The sequence below is a fragment of the Sinocyclocheilus rhinocerous genome, unplaced genomic scaffold (assembly GCF_001515625.1).
Source record: "Sinocyclocheilus rhinocerous isolate Xijiao unplaced genomic scaffold, SAMN03320098_v1.1 scaffold773, whole genome shotgun sequence".
Classification (NCBI taxonomy): Eukaryota; Metazoa; Chordata; class Actinopteri; order Cypriniformes; family Cyprinidae; genus Sinocyclocheilus; species Sinocyclocheilus rhinocerous.
Window position 1 is genome coordinate 261,704 of NW_015642873.1, and position 17,209 is coordinate 278,912.

The 17,209-nt window shown below is 37.2% G+C and overlaps 1 protein-coding gene across 1 annotated transcript; it reads left to right on the forward strand.

Annotated features, from left to right (window-relative positions):
- The first annotated feature begins 8,361 nt into the window (after positions 1 to 8,361).
- Positions 8,362 to 17,200, forward strand: LOC107756919 (bifunctional endoribonuclease and deubiquitinase ZC3H12A-like). Its single transcript, XM_016574248.1, has 6 exons — positions 8,362 to 8,494; positions 9,841 to 10,299; positions 11,786 to 11,925; positions 13,140 to 13,374; positions 13,478 to 13,584; positions 15,376 to 17,200. The coding sequence occupies exons 2-6, from the start codon at positions 9,944 to 9,946 to the stop codon at positions 16,278 to 16,280; spliced, it is 1,743 nt and encodes a 580-aa protein (XP_016429734.1). The 5' UTR covers positions 8,362 to 8,494; positions 9,841 to 9,943; the 3' UTR covers positions 16,281 to 17,200.
- Positions 17,201 to 17,209: the final 9 nt, after the last annotated feature.

Below are 17,209 nucleotides of genomic sequence, written 5' to 3' on the forward strand. Positions count from 1 at the left end.
TTTTATGCATAATATTGCTTTCTCCGTGGAAAATTTTGTTTAGAAGCCAAAACAGCTCTAACCAAATATGTTGGTGGATTTTGATGTGAGAGGACAACAAGGGATGGACTTTTTCTTAGGAGTACACATTATCATGGATTATGGACCTGAAGTAAAGTTTTTTTTTTATTATTATTTCATTACATGTTTTTTATCAGCTGTTTAGACTCTCATTCTGACGGCCCCCATTCACTGCAGAGAATCCATTGCTGAGCAAGTGATGGAATGCTACATTTCTAAATTTCCAAATCAGTTCCCATGGAAACACAAACCCATCTACATCTTGGATGGCCTGATGGTGAGTACATTTCATTTTTGTTTTTCCTTTAATCAGAAAATAGTATTTGCTTTATCCGTGTCTTTTTTCTTCTTGATTAAAGATGGTAAAGTACAAAACTGAGACCGCTTACCTCACTCTCCCCATACAGAAAGCTTGCAGTGTACATTTATTTCTGTGTAAAGCACCCAAACTCAGCTGAAATTCAATATTAAATAGATGGTAAAAACTTTGGTAACACTTTAGAATAGGGGTCCAGAATAATGCATTAGTTAAGCATTAATTAATGGTTAACTTGTTCACAATTAAGCATTAGTTGAGCACAAACACACTAGTAATTAATGATTAACTTACCATTTAGGGAGCTCAGATTATGCATTAGTTAAGCATAAATAAAGTAGTAGTTAATGATTAACTTGTTCACAATAATGCATTAGATAAGCATGACCACACACTTAATTAATGATTAACTGAACATATAATAAGGGTATGTGTCAAAACACATATAGACTGTTAAAAGAGATAACTTTGCATTATTTATTGAAACACCCTCTATATTAGCACTGCTTTGTTCACTACACATATGACATGTCCATTCTTACACACCTTTACTAGAAAAAGTGTAGTTAAAAGAAAACGTAAAGCATGACTAAGGGTGTTGATTCAACCCAAGAAAGAGTTTGTATTATTGTATAATCGCCGGTCGGTCTGGTTATGAGTATAAACGTGAATTTGAAGACAGCTCAGATGCTTATTTGTGGGGTTCTGGTCACGCCCATGATTTCAAGCACTCACAGCAGAAGAGAATTTGCATTATGAACCTACAAGAATTCAGACAGGACTGGATTTGAATTGCCAGGAGCCTATTGCTATTGCTCTAATATGCTAATTTCATTTACAGTACATAATTTCACTGCTGACATATTTCAGAGCACCAATAACCCCAACTGATGCTGAGGCATACTGTATGTGAGAAACCTACTTATTTAGCCAAGTTACAAGCAACTCAAAATATAAAGGAATATGTCACACAAAAACATGTGAGCTTGCAAGTGTGCACAGGAGAGCAATGGTGGCTGCCACAATTTTACTGTAAAACTGCTTAAATATCAGCCTATTTTTTTTTTTCAGGTTGTCAAAGCACTTAGATGATGATCAGCAAGCTGCATGGTCTTTCTTGCTAACACTCTTGAATGTTTTATTAAAATTGTGGACAAACAGTTATTTTGTTTTATAGTTTTTATACACATAATGTATTCCATGACTTACATTCACATATTTATATACATTTTGATAGCCTTTAATTTAGCCATCGATTTGAACATTTGTCATGATGTGGATGGATTCACATGTTTGTTTGTTTTTTACTACCAAAATATAATTTCGCTTTTTTGATCCAATTATATTTTATCATTATATATTGATATTTAGTCATCAATTAAGAGTCATCAATTAATTATCAAAATATTAATTGCAGCTCTTCTGAGTACTGCTATAAAAAAAAACTGACAAAAAAAATCCTGAAGTATAGATTATAAAAAGCAAACTTTTTAGCCAAATGTAATACAACTATGCAAACAGTGTCAAGAGATCTTTGTAATAGATACGCCTCAATAACAGTTCAGTGGCTATATAATAAAATCCACATATGCTAGTAAAAAGACTGGAAATCATGGAAGTGAGAAATGACCAGTGGTGTGAGTCACGTTAACATGAGCTATCCTGTCTGAGTTCCTGTGAAATCAAACAGCGGTTCAGTGGAAATGATGAATCACCAAGGCAGTGGCAGTTTGCAAAGGTTAAGTGGATTTCATTCATTTGCCATGTAGTCCATTAAGGATCGTAGGAAAATTTGATCTCCATGATCACCAAAATCAACATGCAGCACAGGGACCAATAGTAACATACTTTGCGCTCTATGTGATTAGATGAATTTCAGATGAAAAATGATGATGACCTGTATACAGTGCCATTGAATTTATCAGCACACATTTTTCTTATTTAATATGAACTTCAGAAAATCTTAGTACCATGTCCCAGCTACTAGGGTTGCACGAGCTAGTACATTTTCAATGCTGGTCTCAAGACTTGCATAAAGAGATTTCATAAATTAATGTGCCAAATCAAATATGCAGACCATAAAACTGTTTTGGATGATCCACTGCGACCCCAAATAGGAACAGCCGAATAAAGAAAACAAACAACATAAATAACAAATAAAATAAAATAAATTAATTATAATTCTTTTTCTTTAAATTTCTGGGGGGTTTTTATCCTAATATTTTAAAGTTTCATTTATATTTAAAATTCTTGGTTTTCAGTGTGGTCCGTGTAATATTCAAACAGTATATAACTTTGTTTATCAAGTGTTAAAAAAATCATTCAATTACTGACATGAATTAGGGGAGTCATGGTTGCTATAACAGCTTTTTGCGATATTTACTTCATATTCATTTACTTCATACTTCATTCATTTTGTTTTGACATCATGTTACTAATTAGCTTACCATCACAAGATCAAGATCAAGATTGATTACATAAACCTGGGCTCTTACACACACACACACTCATTCTCACACACTATGCACAAACTAATGTTATGGATGAGTCGGTAACATTAATTAGTAAAAGCATTACATGAAAAAATGGGAAATGGAGTTTTAACATTTCTTTAGCACTTCTTCATTTTTCTTTGACGATCAAGAGAGCAGCACATTCACATGTTGATCAATCTGACTGTCCTGGGATTGATGGATCTTGATTAGCTGAGATCCGAACAATAGACGCATGGTGTCGTGAATACGTTTTGGTAATGGTTTTTCAGTGGTTCTCTATTCTATTGTATCTGAGATAACTGAGATACTAGTAAATAAACCTAAAACTAGTTTGCCGAATTGAACCAACAGAAAAAAAAAAAATGGAATTGGAAAACCACACTGACAAGTGTACACATTGCAATAACAACCTCTTGAAGATTCACTCTTAAAAATAAAGGTTCTTTATTGGAATTGATGTTTCCATTAAGAACCTTAAACTTCTAGAACTTTTCTATCACACAAAAGGTTCTTTTTTTAGTAGAAAAAGGTTCTTGTTTGAAAAACTTTTTTAAAGGGGTCATATGATGCTGCTAAAAAGAACATTATTCCCTGATTCGACGAAAGGAGCGGCCAGCGGGCTTGTGGCAATCACATGTAACGACCCCGGGCTGGACTCCGCTTCGTCCACGGTGAAATTAGTAAGGATAGGTGGTTTCTGTTAGCTTGCTCTAGTGAAGTGATTAAAACAATCAAAAGTAGTATATTATATCAAAAGTTTTTGATATCTCACTATTGGTCATTTATTTTTCTTCCCCGGAGTGGTACGTTTTATCCCCGCTTCTAACCAAACGGGATGCATTTCCCATTTCCGATAGTAGAGGGTGATGTAAGTTTACCAACAGGTGTTGTGTCGAAGTCTGTTCCCCCTATGTTTCCCCTTAGTTTAAGGCCCTGTCCCAAATGGCACACTTCACGTGCATTTGCGGGTCCACGAGACTGTAGGGTGTCCCATTCGTAATTTTAGCTTTCAGAAGGGTGCTCGCGAGCGCCCCCTTTGTGGCCGCTATGCACCCTTGATGCGCACTTCTGCCGAGCCCGCACTGGGGCGAGCTCCGCAGCAGACTTCTACCCGACAATCAAAGCGGCATTACGTCACGAATGTGTGGACTCAGAGGAAGACCTCGAGGGTTTAGGGTGGGATTTGGGACAGGGCCTTTAGCGTTCCCGCTACGCAAACAGCGTACAGAGCACACGCGTGTGCTCGTTCCACTGTTCCCACATACTGTTTCCGCTTATCTTTTTGTCATCTTATAATATTTACTATATATTTAGGTATTGATCACAGGATCGATTTGAAGGTTTGGAAGGCTTTGCCGACTGCGCTGTATATGTATGAAATATGAATTCATACGTAATTCAACCTCTAACAAGTATATTTTTCTTGTGTGTGCTTCTCAATCTCAGTTTAAAATAGTTTATTGGCACTACACACACACACACACACACACACAGAGCGATTGTATAATATATAATACAATACATAGGCCTTTTATGCTTTTGAGGATATGTGGTACTTTACCTATTTACTGCAAAATTACTCAACTACATCATTAGCTTGCATAATTATGTTTTAATAAATAAACAGTAAATAATTAAACTGAGTAAATATTATAACTGTTCTTATGATTATTCATAAGATGATATAGCATATTATAAGGTTTTTTATAATGCATTATGCATTCATTATAATGCCTTAAGAATACCCTTATAATGTATTATAAATATGGGATAAAGGAAAGTTAATGGTAATGGGAGATGTTGATGTAGTGACTCAGAAGTTGCTGATTCTTTAGTGTATGTGGATGGAGCTTCACCAGCATCAGTCTGATAAATGTTAGAACCTGCCTGTATAAGAAACATACGGGGAACAGAATCCGGTGGTTGAGTCTGTTTGTCTAAAACTGTAATTCCTACAAGTTCAATCATCAAAATCCAGATACAACAAAAAATTTAAATTTGTAAATTTGATTATCATTTAAGTGAATTTTTTATAAAAACAAAGCTAATGATGTAGTTGAGTAATTTTGGAGTAAATAGGTAAAGTACCACATATCCTCAAAAGCATAAAGGGCCTATGTATTGTATTATATATTATACAATCGCTCTGTGTGTGTGTGTGTGTGTGTGTGTGTATATAGCTCTGTACGCTGTTTGAAATGCTAAACAAAGGGGAAACAAGACTTCGACACAACACCTGCATATAAAAACATGCATTACAGATTATTCTTAGCTGAACGATAAGTAATTGGATTTATGTGATAGATAGACGTTTATAAATATATAGTGCCGATGAGATGGGGTTTTTTATGTTATTGGGTATGCATTTAGTTTATCATATTATCAACATTTAATGTCAGGCTTAAAAAAATGAATGTAATCATATTACATGTGAAGATTTTGTGATTGCCAAACATTATTAGAGCATAGTTCATACTTAGTTGGCCTGTTAGTCATAGTTAGTCTGGATCAGAAAGTTAGTTCTGTGAAAAAAAAACTCTTGGATCCTTTTGAATTTATGTTACATCTAATGTAGTGACATCCAGAGTGTAACAGTGGCTAATTGTTGTGATATTTTACTTCAAGGTTACGCTGACTTTATCCTGATGGAGCAAACGCTGCAGGTGCAGCCTCTCCTCGGATCTCTCTGGACGCTGGTTTTCATGGCAGCTGTGCGCCGGCGGGGGGCAGCGGGGAAACTCATCTCTGTTTGCTGTAGCTCATTGCCCCGCTGTAATATCAGCACCGGAGACACCTGGGCCCGCTGACACAGGACCTCAGAGAGAGCAGTGGACTGGCAACCCCCAGTGATTGCTTTCTCCAGCGTCCGGAACTGCACTCAGTACACACCATTAACCTGTGGCTCACGGAGCAGGACATATTAGTAACCTCACTCATAATAACTTCCTTGTATTGTATTATATATTATACAATCGCTCTGTGTGTGTGTGTGTGTGTGTGTGTGTGTATATAGCTCTGTACGCTGTTTGAAATGCTAAACAAAGGGGAAACAAGACTTCGACACAACACCTGCATATAAAAACATGCATTACAGATTATTCTTAGCTGAACGATAAGTAATTGGATTTATGTGATAGTATAACGTTTATAAATGCCAGATCAACCGTTTTGCTAGGCCTAGCTATTGTCGTCCTCAACAGAGATTATATAGTCAGAGCAAAGTTTTTGCCAAGACAAATTTGTATTTTATCTTGCATTATAGATTTTATTTTCAGGGTTGCAAGAAACCTGGTAAACGTGGGTGACACTACAACTTATCCGGGAATAAGATGGAATGAAGATAATGATCATTTGTCGGGATAAAAAGTCTTTAAACCTTATTGACCATATAGTCAATAAGTTCATTGTTTTGTTTTTTGTTTTTTATTTATCCATTTTTGAGTAAAACATCCTAACTTCTGGTAGTTTGATTAAATAGCCTACTGATTTAAGAAAGATATATTAAAAAATAATAGGAAACAGTATCTCGTGCATTTTATCAAATTGAGAATTCTGTACATACAGAACATTTCAGCACTTTTTGCCCAGTTTTCACACTGCAGAAATAGAGCTGTCTAGAATAACATAGTACTCACACTGTTCAGTAAGGAAGTGCAACACAAGCTGTTTAAGATAACTTATGGATCATAGCCAATTCTGTATCATATACTTTTACTGCCCTCTTGTGTTCATTATAACAGAATTCTTTACAGAGGAAGCACCTCTAAATATATATATATATATATATATATATATATATATATAGGAGCAAACGCTGCAGGTGCAGCCTCTCCTCGGATCTCTCTGGACGCTGGTTTTCATGGCAGCTGTGCGCCGGCGGGGGTCAGCGGGGAAACTCATCTCTGTTTGCTGTAGCTCATTGCCCCGCTGTAATATCAGCACCGGAGACACCTGGGCCCGCTGACACAGGACCTCAGAGAGAGCAGTGGACTGGCAACCCCCAGTGATTGCTTTCTCCAGCGTCCGGAACTGCACTCAGTACACACCATTAACCTGTGGCTCACGGAGCAGGACATATTAGTAACCTCACTCATAATAACTTCCTCAAGACGCACACACAATAGACACTGACCCGCAAAGAGTCAGTAAAGCACTGAAAAAGAAGAAGGCACCCATTTTTTTTTTGCTCTGTCTTGGAGCAACCAAGTGGAGCTAATCGCCAGTGTCACTTTGGTGACAATAAAATAATGGCAAGGCATCAGAGTCCAAAGACATTGCATGTGTTGACAGGCTCCTAAAGTTGTATGATTCATTTTCTTTATAGGTCTCTATAAAGGGTGTATGTAAACAACAACATTTATCAATCAGTAATGAAACATAAAAAAGATTTTATGCACATTATATACAATATCAGTGATGATATGTACTGGTCAGTTAGTTTTGAAACCAGATTACGTAAAAAAAATAAACAGATCTGTCAGTAACATACTGTACGTTTAAATACAATTACAATACGCTTTCACAGACAATATATATATATATATATATATATATATATATATATATTACTATATATACTGTCCTTTTCTGGTATTCATGCAGAAGACAACTGAGGGAAAACACGTGAGAGAGGAGAAAAACCTTACGTAATCACGTCTTACCTGTATTTTGATACTTATCACTCTTTCTTCAAGTGTAATATTACCCACAATTGCCTTCATAAAGAGCATTATGTCATGATCATAAATATGTCATACTGTATGCTCATAAAAACACCTCCCACATTTCTTTTAGACATGTTTCGCAACCATAAATGTAAATTCAGCCCCCATTTATGAATGAAATTATGCAACACCAGAGAAGTTGGAAAAGACTTTGTTGTGCTTATTTCAAGGTAGTTACTTTTATTACTTATTTGTCAATTGTCAGTTGGTTATCAGTATTGATTATCATATAATTTTAGCTTTTTGTCTTTGATGTGAATATGCAGTTTGTATAGTTTTTTTTTTTTCAAGCAGTTCCTTGAAAGTGTTTTCTGTCATATCCAGGTAAACTCCCACCCAAAATCAAAAGAAAGAAAAAAAGATGTAAGAAAAAAAAAAAGCTTGCCTAAAAATACGATATTAAAGTATTGAGAATCTATTTTTTAAAGCGTATTGAAAATAATGGCAAAATAAAATTGATAATAAAAAATAAAAATAAAAAATATACCTATGAATCATGGTAATTTACAGTATGGGGGGAAATGTGCTTTACTATCATGAAAATAATACAAAAACACAAACCTTGATTTTCTAATCAGTGCCAAAAGGACAAAACAATATAATACAAAATATACAATAGGACGTGAATAAGGTGCTGAAAACAGAAATACAGGAACTGAAAATGAAATGTAAAAATATTTAAAAAATATGAATATAAAAATAATTTTCATGTAAATGTGGTCGTTTGTCTACTCTCTCTCTCTCTCTCTCTTCCGGGGCTGAAACAGGTCGAGTTACCTGGAGCAGGAAGTAGAAGAGGAAAGGTGTTACATTAAAACACGTCATAAAACACAAGATCAGTACTTTCTAGCACACAGGCGCGCGTTGCAGATCACCGGACTCATCACTGGGAGAATATGGTAGGTCTAAGTTATTCTGTTTTATTTTGTTAACGTTTGCATAAGAAACGTTTATTGTGTAACAGCTGAGACAGGCATTTACACTGTCAGTATTTTACATTAAAGTAACGCTTTCTTATTCTTACTTCAAAACTACAAATGGTTTATAAGTTTCTCTAGTACTTTACCCGGGGTCCGCAGGGCTGAAGCTCAGCTGAGGTGAAGCCCCCCGCGATCTAGAAACGCTGACAGCGTCGTTCTGAGAAGAAGAACGTTGTAAGTTGTATCGTCGCGTCATTGGCAGTACAGTATATTCGAGTTTAGTCGTGTAGTTTGTATTATAGCCCTGTGTCTGTAGGAGTTTAAATACACTGTATATGCTATCTTATGTAATCAATGAATCGGGAACTTTTCGTGGAAAGTGTTGTAAAAGTAGGGGAAGTGTAGATGTCATTTATTAACCATGTAATTTAATGACACCTGGAATGTACAATTTAAATAAACAGATGCTCACTACTTTGAGTAAAAAGTTAAATGTAAATATTGCAGCAATTAGTTAAAGCAAATGCAAATTAGTAGAACATCAATGACGAGGAAAACTGATCTGATATAAACCTCTATAAACTGATTTTGTTTATCAAATCAAATCAAGTTTATTTGTACAGCGCTTTTCACCATACATATCAAATGCATTGGAGTACAAGTTACCATTATTTAATCATGATGCTTGAGCCCCTTGGACAGTCTGGAAACAGATTTAAAGCCATTTCCAACTTTTTTTAGTAAAATAGCAAGTCACTACTGGGTTGATCTCGATGTATTTTGTATGCACTGGACCATTTTCACGGGCCTAGAAACAGTCCTCTTCAGATAAATACATATCAAAATTCGGACACTATTGCAAATAAATATCAAAGTCAACTCGGAAACAACACGAAAACATATGTAACCTCTGAAGGACAGAGAACCTTTTTTAAAATGTACTTTATAGTTACTGTATTCTAATATGTATTCTAAATTACAAGACTAAAACTTTATTTTTTTGCATTTTTATTTGATTGTTTTGCAATATCCATGCATGAAATTGTTTATTATTTTTGGGTGGAGGTTGATGGAGAATTGAATTGCACTTATACATAAATGATATGGTCACTGTAATTGTGTTGTTCATGAATGAATGATGGAATTTATGAAGATCAAATCATGTAATGCATAAAATATGTGTATGTATAAAATATTACCTTGTTCTACTGTTTACATTTTATGTATTATATTTTTTTATGTAAATATAACATGTTTAATTGCAGTTTATAACTTGCATTGTTATGGCTTGTGTTTTATTCACCATTTATTTGTTTATGTTTCAGCCTTATTCGGAAGCTTGAGCAACATGTCAGAGCAGCATATGGACGACACAGCAGCTCTTGCACTGAAAAACCCCAGAACATCAAACATCCAACATACGGCGGGATGCAGTCGAGGTGTTACCATCAACCCGCTGGCCTGGGCCAAGACGGACCTGACCTCCATGACCTGCAGATGAAGGTCGACTTCTTTCGTAAGCTGGGATACTCTCCACAAGAGGTGAAGGCTGCCCTGAGGAAGCTCGGCCTGGGGACAGACACCAACGCAGTGCTGGGGGAGCTGGTGCGTTCAGGGGCCAAGGCTGTGCCCTCCTCTAGCTCTGACAGCGATGATAGTGGGTTCAGTTTGCCCCATCGGGGAGGAAGCTCATCTAGGGCACAGGGCTCAACGCTGGAGGACACCACTGAACCAGAAAGTGACCTGAAGCCTATTGTTATTGATGGCAGCAACGTGGCCATGAGGTGAGGACATGGTACTACTGGCTTGGTTTTTCTTATGTGGTTTTTCAATGGAAAGAGAATGGAGATTGAAAACTATGCTGGAGTTTTGAGTCTTTGCCAGTTTAACAAGTATCAACAAGTTGCCTTTACAAAGGGAAATTCATGACAGCTGTGCTCTGGTCGTGAATAAACTTTTCCCAAATTATACAAGGCTTTCACTTTCATTCCACTTTTTTTTTATTTTTTATATTGGTCCACCTCAAATTGTTGTAACAGTTTGTTTTTAAAATGTGAATATCACATCCAAATAATAGCACAAATACAGACTTGTTGATAGCTCTTTATTTGGAAGAAACATAAATTGATCAATAATTAATTTTAAAGTAGTAACTAGTGCATTCAATGCAATATTGCTTACCAATTCCCATAGTGGATTGCTCATATTGCCTTTGGGCTTAAACTTAGACCTGGTTCTTTTGAAAAGGTTTGTACTTCCCCTTTGTCCATGCTTCTCTGTTCTCCGATATGCAGATAATATGCACTGTTTTAACCATTTCGTTTCCAAGAGATCCTAGGCCTCATGCTCAACACACTCAGCAACATTTTTAGTCATGCATTCTGCAAAGGTCACAAGTAGGGAATTTTGTGAAAGACATTCTTCCTTGAAATGAAGGGTTTATAAGTAGTCTAAGAGAGATGGTATTGGACATGGAGATGGTATACATTGTGTGTGAAAGCCAAATGATGCATTTATATTTGCGGTAACATCATGACGTAATGGAAATGGCTGTTGTTCTTTCTTGTGTTTTGTTGGATGTAGCTTCCCAGTCAAAGCAAACAATTCTGTCATCATTTCTGTCTGTCTTATCTCTTTTTGTTTTTTTTATCAGTAATACTATAAACATGTCTGACATGCATCTGTCAACAACTACAGTTTGCATTCCAATTGTTGTACAGTACTCCGTAATGAGGTTATGCAAATCAGGTTGTGTTTTAGCATGCCTTCTAGTTGCATTATTGCTATAAGCAATTCCAACGTCCACATCTGAAAAAAAAAAAGTTGCGATGGATCAAACTGTTTAGTTTTGGGTTTACTGAATCAACCCTTGGAATTCAATATACTTTTCACATTTATAAAATCTGATAGTGTTGATGCATTAAATGGATTAACCACAGTTTAGCAAAACTTCATGAACTTTCAGGAAATGTATGTTCCTCATTAAAAACAATGGTTATTGAGCACCAAACCACACAGAATAATTAAAGAGCCGTTCACACAGGACTTGTAAGGAGACTTTTAAAAATGTAAGAATTAATAATTTGACATGTGGCATGCCATTAAGGAACATTACATTCATGGCGTAAGATGCTGAAAAAGCGACATAACCACCAAAGCCCTCTAACATTTATACAGACCAGTGGTTTTTGGCATGCACATTCACTGATTTACTCATTTGCCAAACTAATTTCTCTCTCTTTTTTTACGGTCTCTCTTGTTTTCTTTCAGTCATGGGAACAAGGAAGTGTTTTCTTGCCGTGGGATTGAGCTGGCAGTTAATTACTTCCTTGACCGAGGACACAGAAATATCACTGTGTTCGTGCCTTCCTGGAGAAAAGAGCAGCCCAGGCCTGATGTACCTATTTCAGGTAGAGACACTCCCTCAGCACTTTTGGTAAAAATGAATCATAACAGACAGGTTTGTCTGAAAAGCGAAAACGCCCATCTGACTGCACAGACGCAGATAAGCCTATACTTCACACTGCAAAGAAATCATTTTCTTCAGCAGTGTTTTTGGCAGGTTTTTCAGTAAACATACAGTACCGTTCAAACGTTTGGGGTCAGTAATATTTTATTTTAAGAAATAAATGCTTTTATTCAGCAAGGACGAATTCAATTTATCAAAAGAGACAGTGAAGACATTTATTAAAAATATATTTTTAAATATTACACCTTTTACTGTATTTGTGGTCAAATAAATGCAGTCTTGGTGAACATATAAGACTTCTTTCAAAACCATTGAAGAATCTTACTGACATCAATATATTAATGAAAAGCTAAACCTTTAGACTCGTGCATTACACAGAATATTGTGTTTTCACGTTGCAATAATTGACGAGGTCTTTAAAATTGAAATGGTTTAATTAAAAAATTTAACAGTTTGCTGTTCATTTGTTTGTGGTTGCAAAACAGTCCCTCTGTACATCTGGTACTAGTACAAAATGACCTTTGTTTCAGGACTTTAGAAACATTCAGGTTCAATTTTAACAGCCTAGAGGTGTTGATGTGGGGATAGTAATCTCAGTTGTTTATGTCCCTGGACTGTCTCTCTTTTGTTGTGAACACCCCTGCTCAGATTCCTCAAATCAATTCGAGCAAGAACGGTAATAACAAAACAAGAAGAATAAGGAAGAGATAGGTTTCCTGCAGGTCTCACTGGGAATTCCCCACCAGGAAGTTCAAGAGTTTTCCTTATCACCTACAGTTTCACTGTGAATCTTTAATCGAGTCTGGTGCGTTGTGATGAATTTTAGTTTTGTGATGAACTTTTAGTTTACCACCTCCCCAAAGTAGCATTTGGTGGATATTAAATGCTAATTTGGGGGAATAACCATTTTGTTTTGTATCTGTAATGTAGAAAACTGGTCAAGCACAGGTAATTGCTTAAAACATTAGTTAAGCTTAAAGGAGTTGTTGTATAATAATTTTCAAATTGTTTCAATTATTAGTTATGGTCCAGTTATTCTATCAGCGACTGGTAAATAATGTCCCATGGCAATAAGAAAGACAGTCTTCATTCCAAACTCATGCTAAAAATGTCAACAAATATAATTAAAAATATAAAATTTGTCTTTGTTTCCAGATCAGCATATTTTGGAAGAGCTGGAAAGGAAGAAGATTCTTGTGTTTACACCTTCACGAAGGGTCGGAGGAAAGCGTGTAGTTTGCTATGATGATCGTTTTATTGTCAAATTAGCTCATGATCTGGATGGCATTATAGTATCCAACGACACATATCGTGACCTGCAAAGTGAACGTCCGGAGTGGAAGCGTTGTATTGAGGAGAGATTGCTTATGTACTCGTTTGTTAACGACAAGTACGTTTTTACAACTATTCTTTAGGAGCTGCTAATGCTTTTTGTAATGCCTGTTCCTATTCCTATTAAATTAAATAACCATCAACACGACCCTCTTGGACAGGTTCATGCCACCTGATGACCCTCTCGGCCGTCATGGACCCAATTTAGATAATTTTCTTCGTAAAAAAGCTATGTTGCTTGACCACAAGCGACAACTCTGTCCATATGGTAAGTACTTATCAGTTTCTATCACTCAGAATCATGTATGCCATATAAACCTCAAACTACTAATTGAAATACATTTCTAGGACTGTCAATTTAATGTGTTAGTTCAGTGCAATTAATAAAAATATAGCCCACTCACAGCCAGATATAACGCACTGTAGGCCAGTGATAAGCTCATGGTAAATTATAAAACCAAACAAAATGGTATTATGACTCCTCAAACAATTGTAAAGTCTGCTTTCAACTGCCACATTAATTGAATGTCTTTGAATTTTCTTAGCAAATACTGATATGTGATTTGATGGTAATTAAATTGATTAATGTTCCCATATTATGCTAATTTACAATTTCATAATTTTATTTTTTGGGGTCTGCTAGAATAGTTACATAATTTAAAGTTCAAAAAGCTCATTATTTTACTAATACTGCACATTGAAGCAGCAACTATTTTCAACCTCTGCCTGAAACGTTTTAGCCCCTGTCTTTTGAAGGCCGCCTTTCTGAAAGCTGGCCCAGTCTGTTGTGATTAGTCAGCCACTTAAAGAGTGTAACAAAAATGTAACGCCCCTTACCATAATTGGGTTTCATTTCCAGAGGCTTCATGGGCAGCTGTAAACAGAACGATTTCTATGGTAACTGCAGTGTTGGTATTGAAATTCCATACAATGTCCAAACAGTGTATATTTGACATAGTAAAGTCACCTATCCAACTGTTCCTTGATTAAGCGGGCATTATGCAAATGTGTAATGTGATGACGTAGCTAAGTCACGGATATAATAGCATGACTACAAACAAGATATTTTAGGCAAGTGTTTTTGGCTGAAGAGATTAAATCCCATTAGCATCAACTTTACATCAGGGGTGTCCAATCCGGCCCCTTGAAGGCCAACGTCCTGCAGAGTTTATCTGCGACCAGCTCCAACACACTTGCCTGGAAGTTTCTAGTGAGTCTGAAGACCTTGATTAGCTGGTTCAGGTGTGATTAATTAGGGTTGGAGCTAAACTCTGCAGGACAGTGGCCCTCCTGGGACAGGTTTGGACACTTCTGGTTTACGTGCACAAAAAGCTATTACACACTAAAGGTGAAATCAAAAAGCATAATGGAAGCCCTTTAATAAATCTGCATTTGATGTAATTCAGTCAATTGATAGCCCTAGTATTTGACCTAACTCTGTGTAACTCTGAGGTCTTCAGTCCTGCTCATGGAGACCCACTGTCCTACAGAGTTTAGCTCCAACCCTAACCAAACATACCTGAATCGAGGTCTTCAGGATTACTTGAAAATCTCAGACAAGTGTTTCGAAGCAAGTTGGAAATAAACTTTGCTGGATTCACTCTGTCAACATACAAGGTGCATGAACAGAAGGAAGTAGACCAGGGTTGGAGAGCCACAGTTCTGCAGAGTTTAGCTCCAACCCTAATCAAACACACCTGAACAAGCTAATCAAGGTTACTAGGTTACTACTAAGTCAAGGTTTACTAAAAAGCTACAGCTGAGATTTTATCAAGGTTGGAGCAAAAATCTGCAGGACTGTGGCTCTCCAGGACACCTCTGAAGTAGACCAAAGATCTGGCAAATCTGGTCTTGGAGGTCACCTGTCCTGCAGAGTTTAGTTACATCCCTAATCAAACACACCTGAAAAATCGAACCTATGTCTCCAGGGTTGCTAGAAATCTACAGACAGGTGTCTATGATTATGGATAGAACTAAACTCAGGACCACAACCCTCCAGGTCCGATGTTGCACATTCCTGAAGTATACCTTATAACACATTTGTCGTTTTACTCTTCAGGAAAAAAGTGCACATATGGGATCAAGTGTAAGTTCTACCACCCAGAGCGCACAAACCAGTCACAGCGTTCTCTAGCCGATGAGCTTCGAGAGAATGCCAGACTGTCTGGTTCAAAAGAGGAAAGCAGAGTAACTGGGCCACTAAGAGGCATGTACCCAAGTTTTGGGTCCAGCTCACCCTCCTTGGAGCAAGAACTGGAACAAAAGCTCAACTTGGATCCCAACAGCTCTGACAGCAGGGATGTTATGCTCCAGTACTGGGATGACATTTTGTCCACCAAAAAGCCCTTAAATACAGCCACAGTAGCACAACGCAGTGCTTCAGTAGACCGAACCAGTCTGCAAGCACCTTACCCAACAAACCCTTCGTCCATTTTCAGTTCTGACTCAGGGCTTGGATCCTACCAAAGCCAATTTTCAGATCCATCCCAGAGCATTGATGAGTTGCATAGGATGAGATCCAATCATCCACCGATGTCTGGTAACCCTGGTGTACCTGCAGGTGGCCAGCGCTACTATGACAACATGAGTTCTTTCTCCAACTATCAGCCCAACTTTGGTGCCTACAGCTCCCTACCTCTACCCAACCCCGTCCAGCGTTACAGTCTTTCTGCTTACGGTGCCTGGCCTTACCCTTACTTCTTACCACAGGCAACCAGTTTACCCGAACCTTTACCCTGTCCTAGCTCGCACAGGTCTCCTGATGTCTACGGAAGCCAGCAGCACTCAGCCATGCCACAGTCCAACGCTTTCCAGGAAGAAAGAGAGGAGGTCAGGAAGAAGCTTCATGCGATTTTTAACCCGCATCATGTAAACAAAGTTATGGAAATGTTCCCGCAGCTGAAAGATGCGCAGCAGCTGGCGGCAGAGATTCTCAAACTCAAGTCCAGAGGAGAGTTCTTCTGATTTGTTGAAACTTTGGGACCATAAAAAAGACTGCATGGCATGCCAAGTTTCTCGAAAGAAAGAGTCTCTACACTCTCAGAAAAAAAATGTGCATACATTGTACCTTTAGGGGTACTTTTTTTTACCCTTAAAAAGTTTGTAGTAGTACTTTAAAGGTACCTATTTCAACTCTAAGGTATACACCTTTTAGGGGGAGATAAGGTACAAACTTGTCGATTTAGGGGTACAACAACTTGCCACTCGGGCGCTCCCTGAACTTTTTACCTTTTTACCCTTAAAATTTCATAGTAATACTTTAAAGGTACCTATTACTACTACAATTATTTACTACTACTTTAAAGGTACCTGTTACTAATATGCACCTTCGAGGGGTAGATTAGGTACAGATATGTCCATTTAAGGGTGCTGCCCCATTGACAAGCTGTTGTACCTCTAAAGGTATGCAATTGTAATTTTTTTTTCCCTGTAGCTCTTTTCTGTCTTTTGTGCTCTTTAAAGCCTCAGAAACCTGAATGACTTATCACATAGTATATGTGGTAACTATGTATGACTACAAAGTCAACTGTGTGTCTAGATGTTTTTTAAGAGGTTGATGCACATTGCATCAATTGTTGCTCCTAACGTGTAGCAAACTGTACAGTACCTTGGCTCGGAAGACTACAGATTTGGTTTTGGACAGAAGCTGAAATGTAATTTTGAGCATTCTAAATATAGCTGTATGTAATTGCAGTCATTAAGGAACCTCCCTGTTTTCAATGTTCAGAGTAATTTTCTAGTTAGTACGTCTGCTGCTAATTGTTCATTCAAATCAGCTCCACCACAGAATGACTTCCAAGTAGTAGTAGGTGTGATTCCTTGTCTTCTGCAGTCTTTTCGTTGTATTTCTTTGTTTCAATTATTGTGGGTGGGAATCCTCTGATATGTTTTAT

Excerpts from the sequence above, each read along its gene's own strand:
- LOC107756919 (XM_016574248.1), top strand. The coding sequence starts at position 9,944 with ATGCAGTCGAGGTGTTACCATCAACCCGCTGGCCTGGGCCAAGACGGA. Across the intron at positions 11,926-13,139 it reads GCCTGATGTACCTATTTCAG|ATCAGCATATTTTGGAAGAG; the intron begins GTAGAGACACTC and ends CTTTGTTTCCAG. Across the intron at positions 13,585-15,375 it reads GCGACAACTCTGTCCATATG|GAAAAAAGTGCACATATGGG; the intron begins GTAAGTACTTAT and ends TTTACTCTTCAG.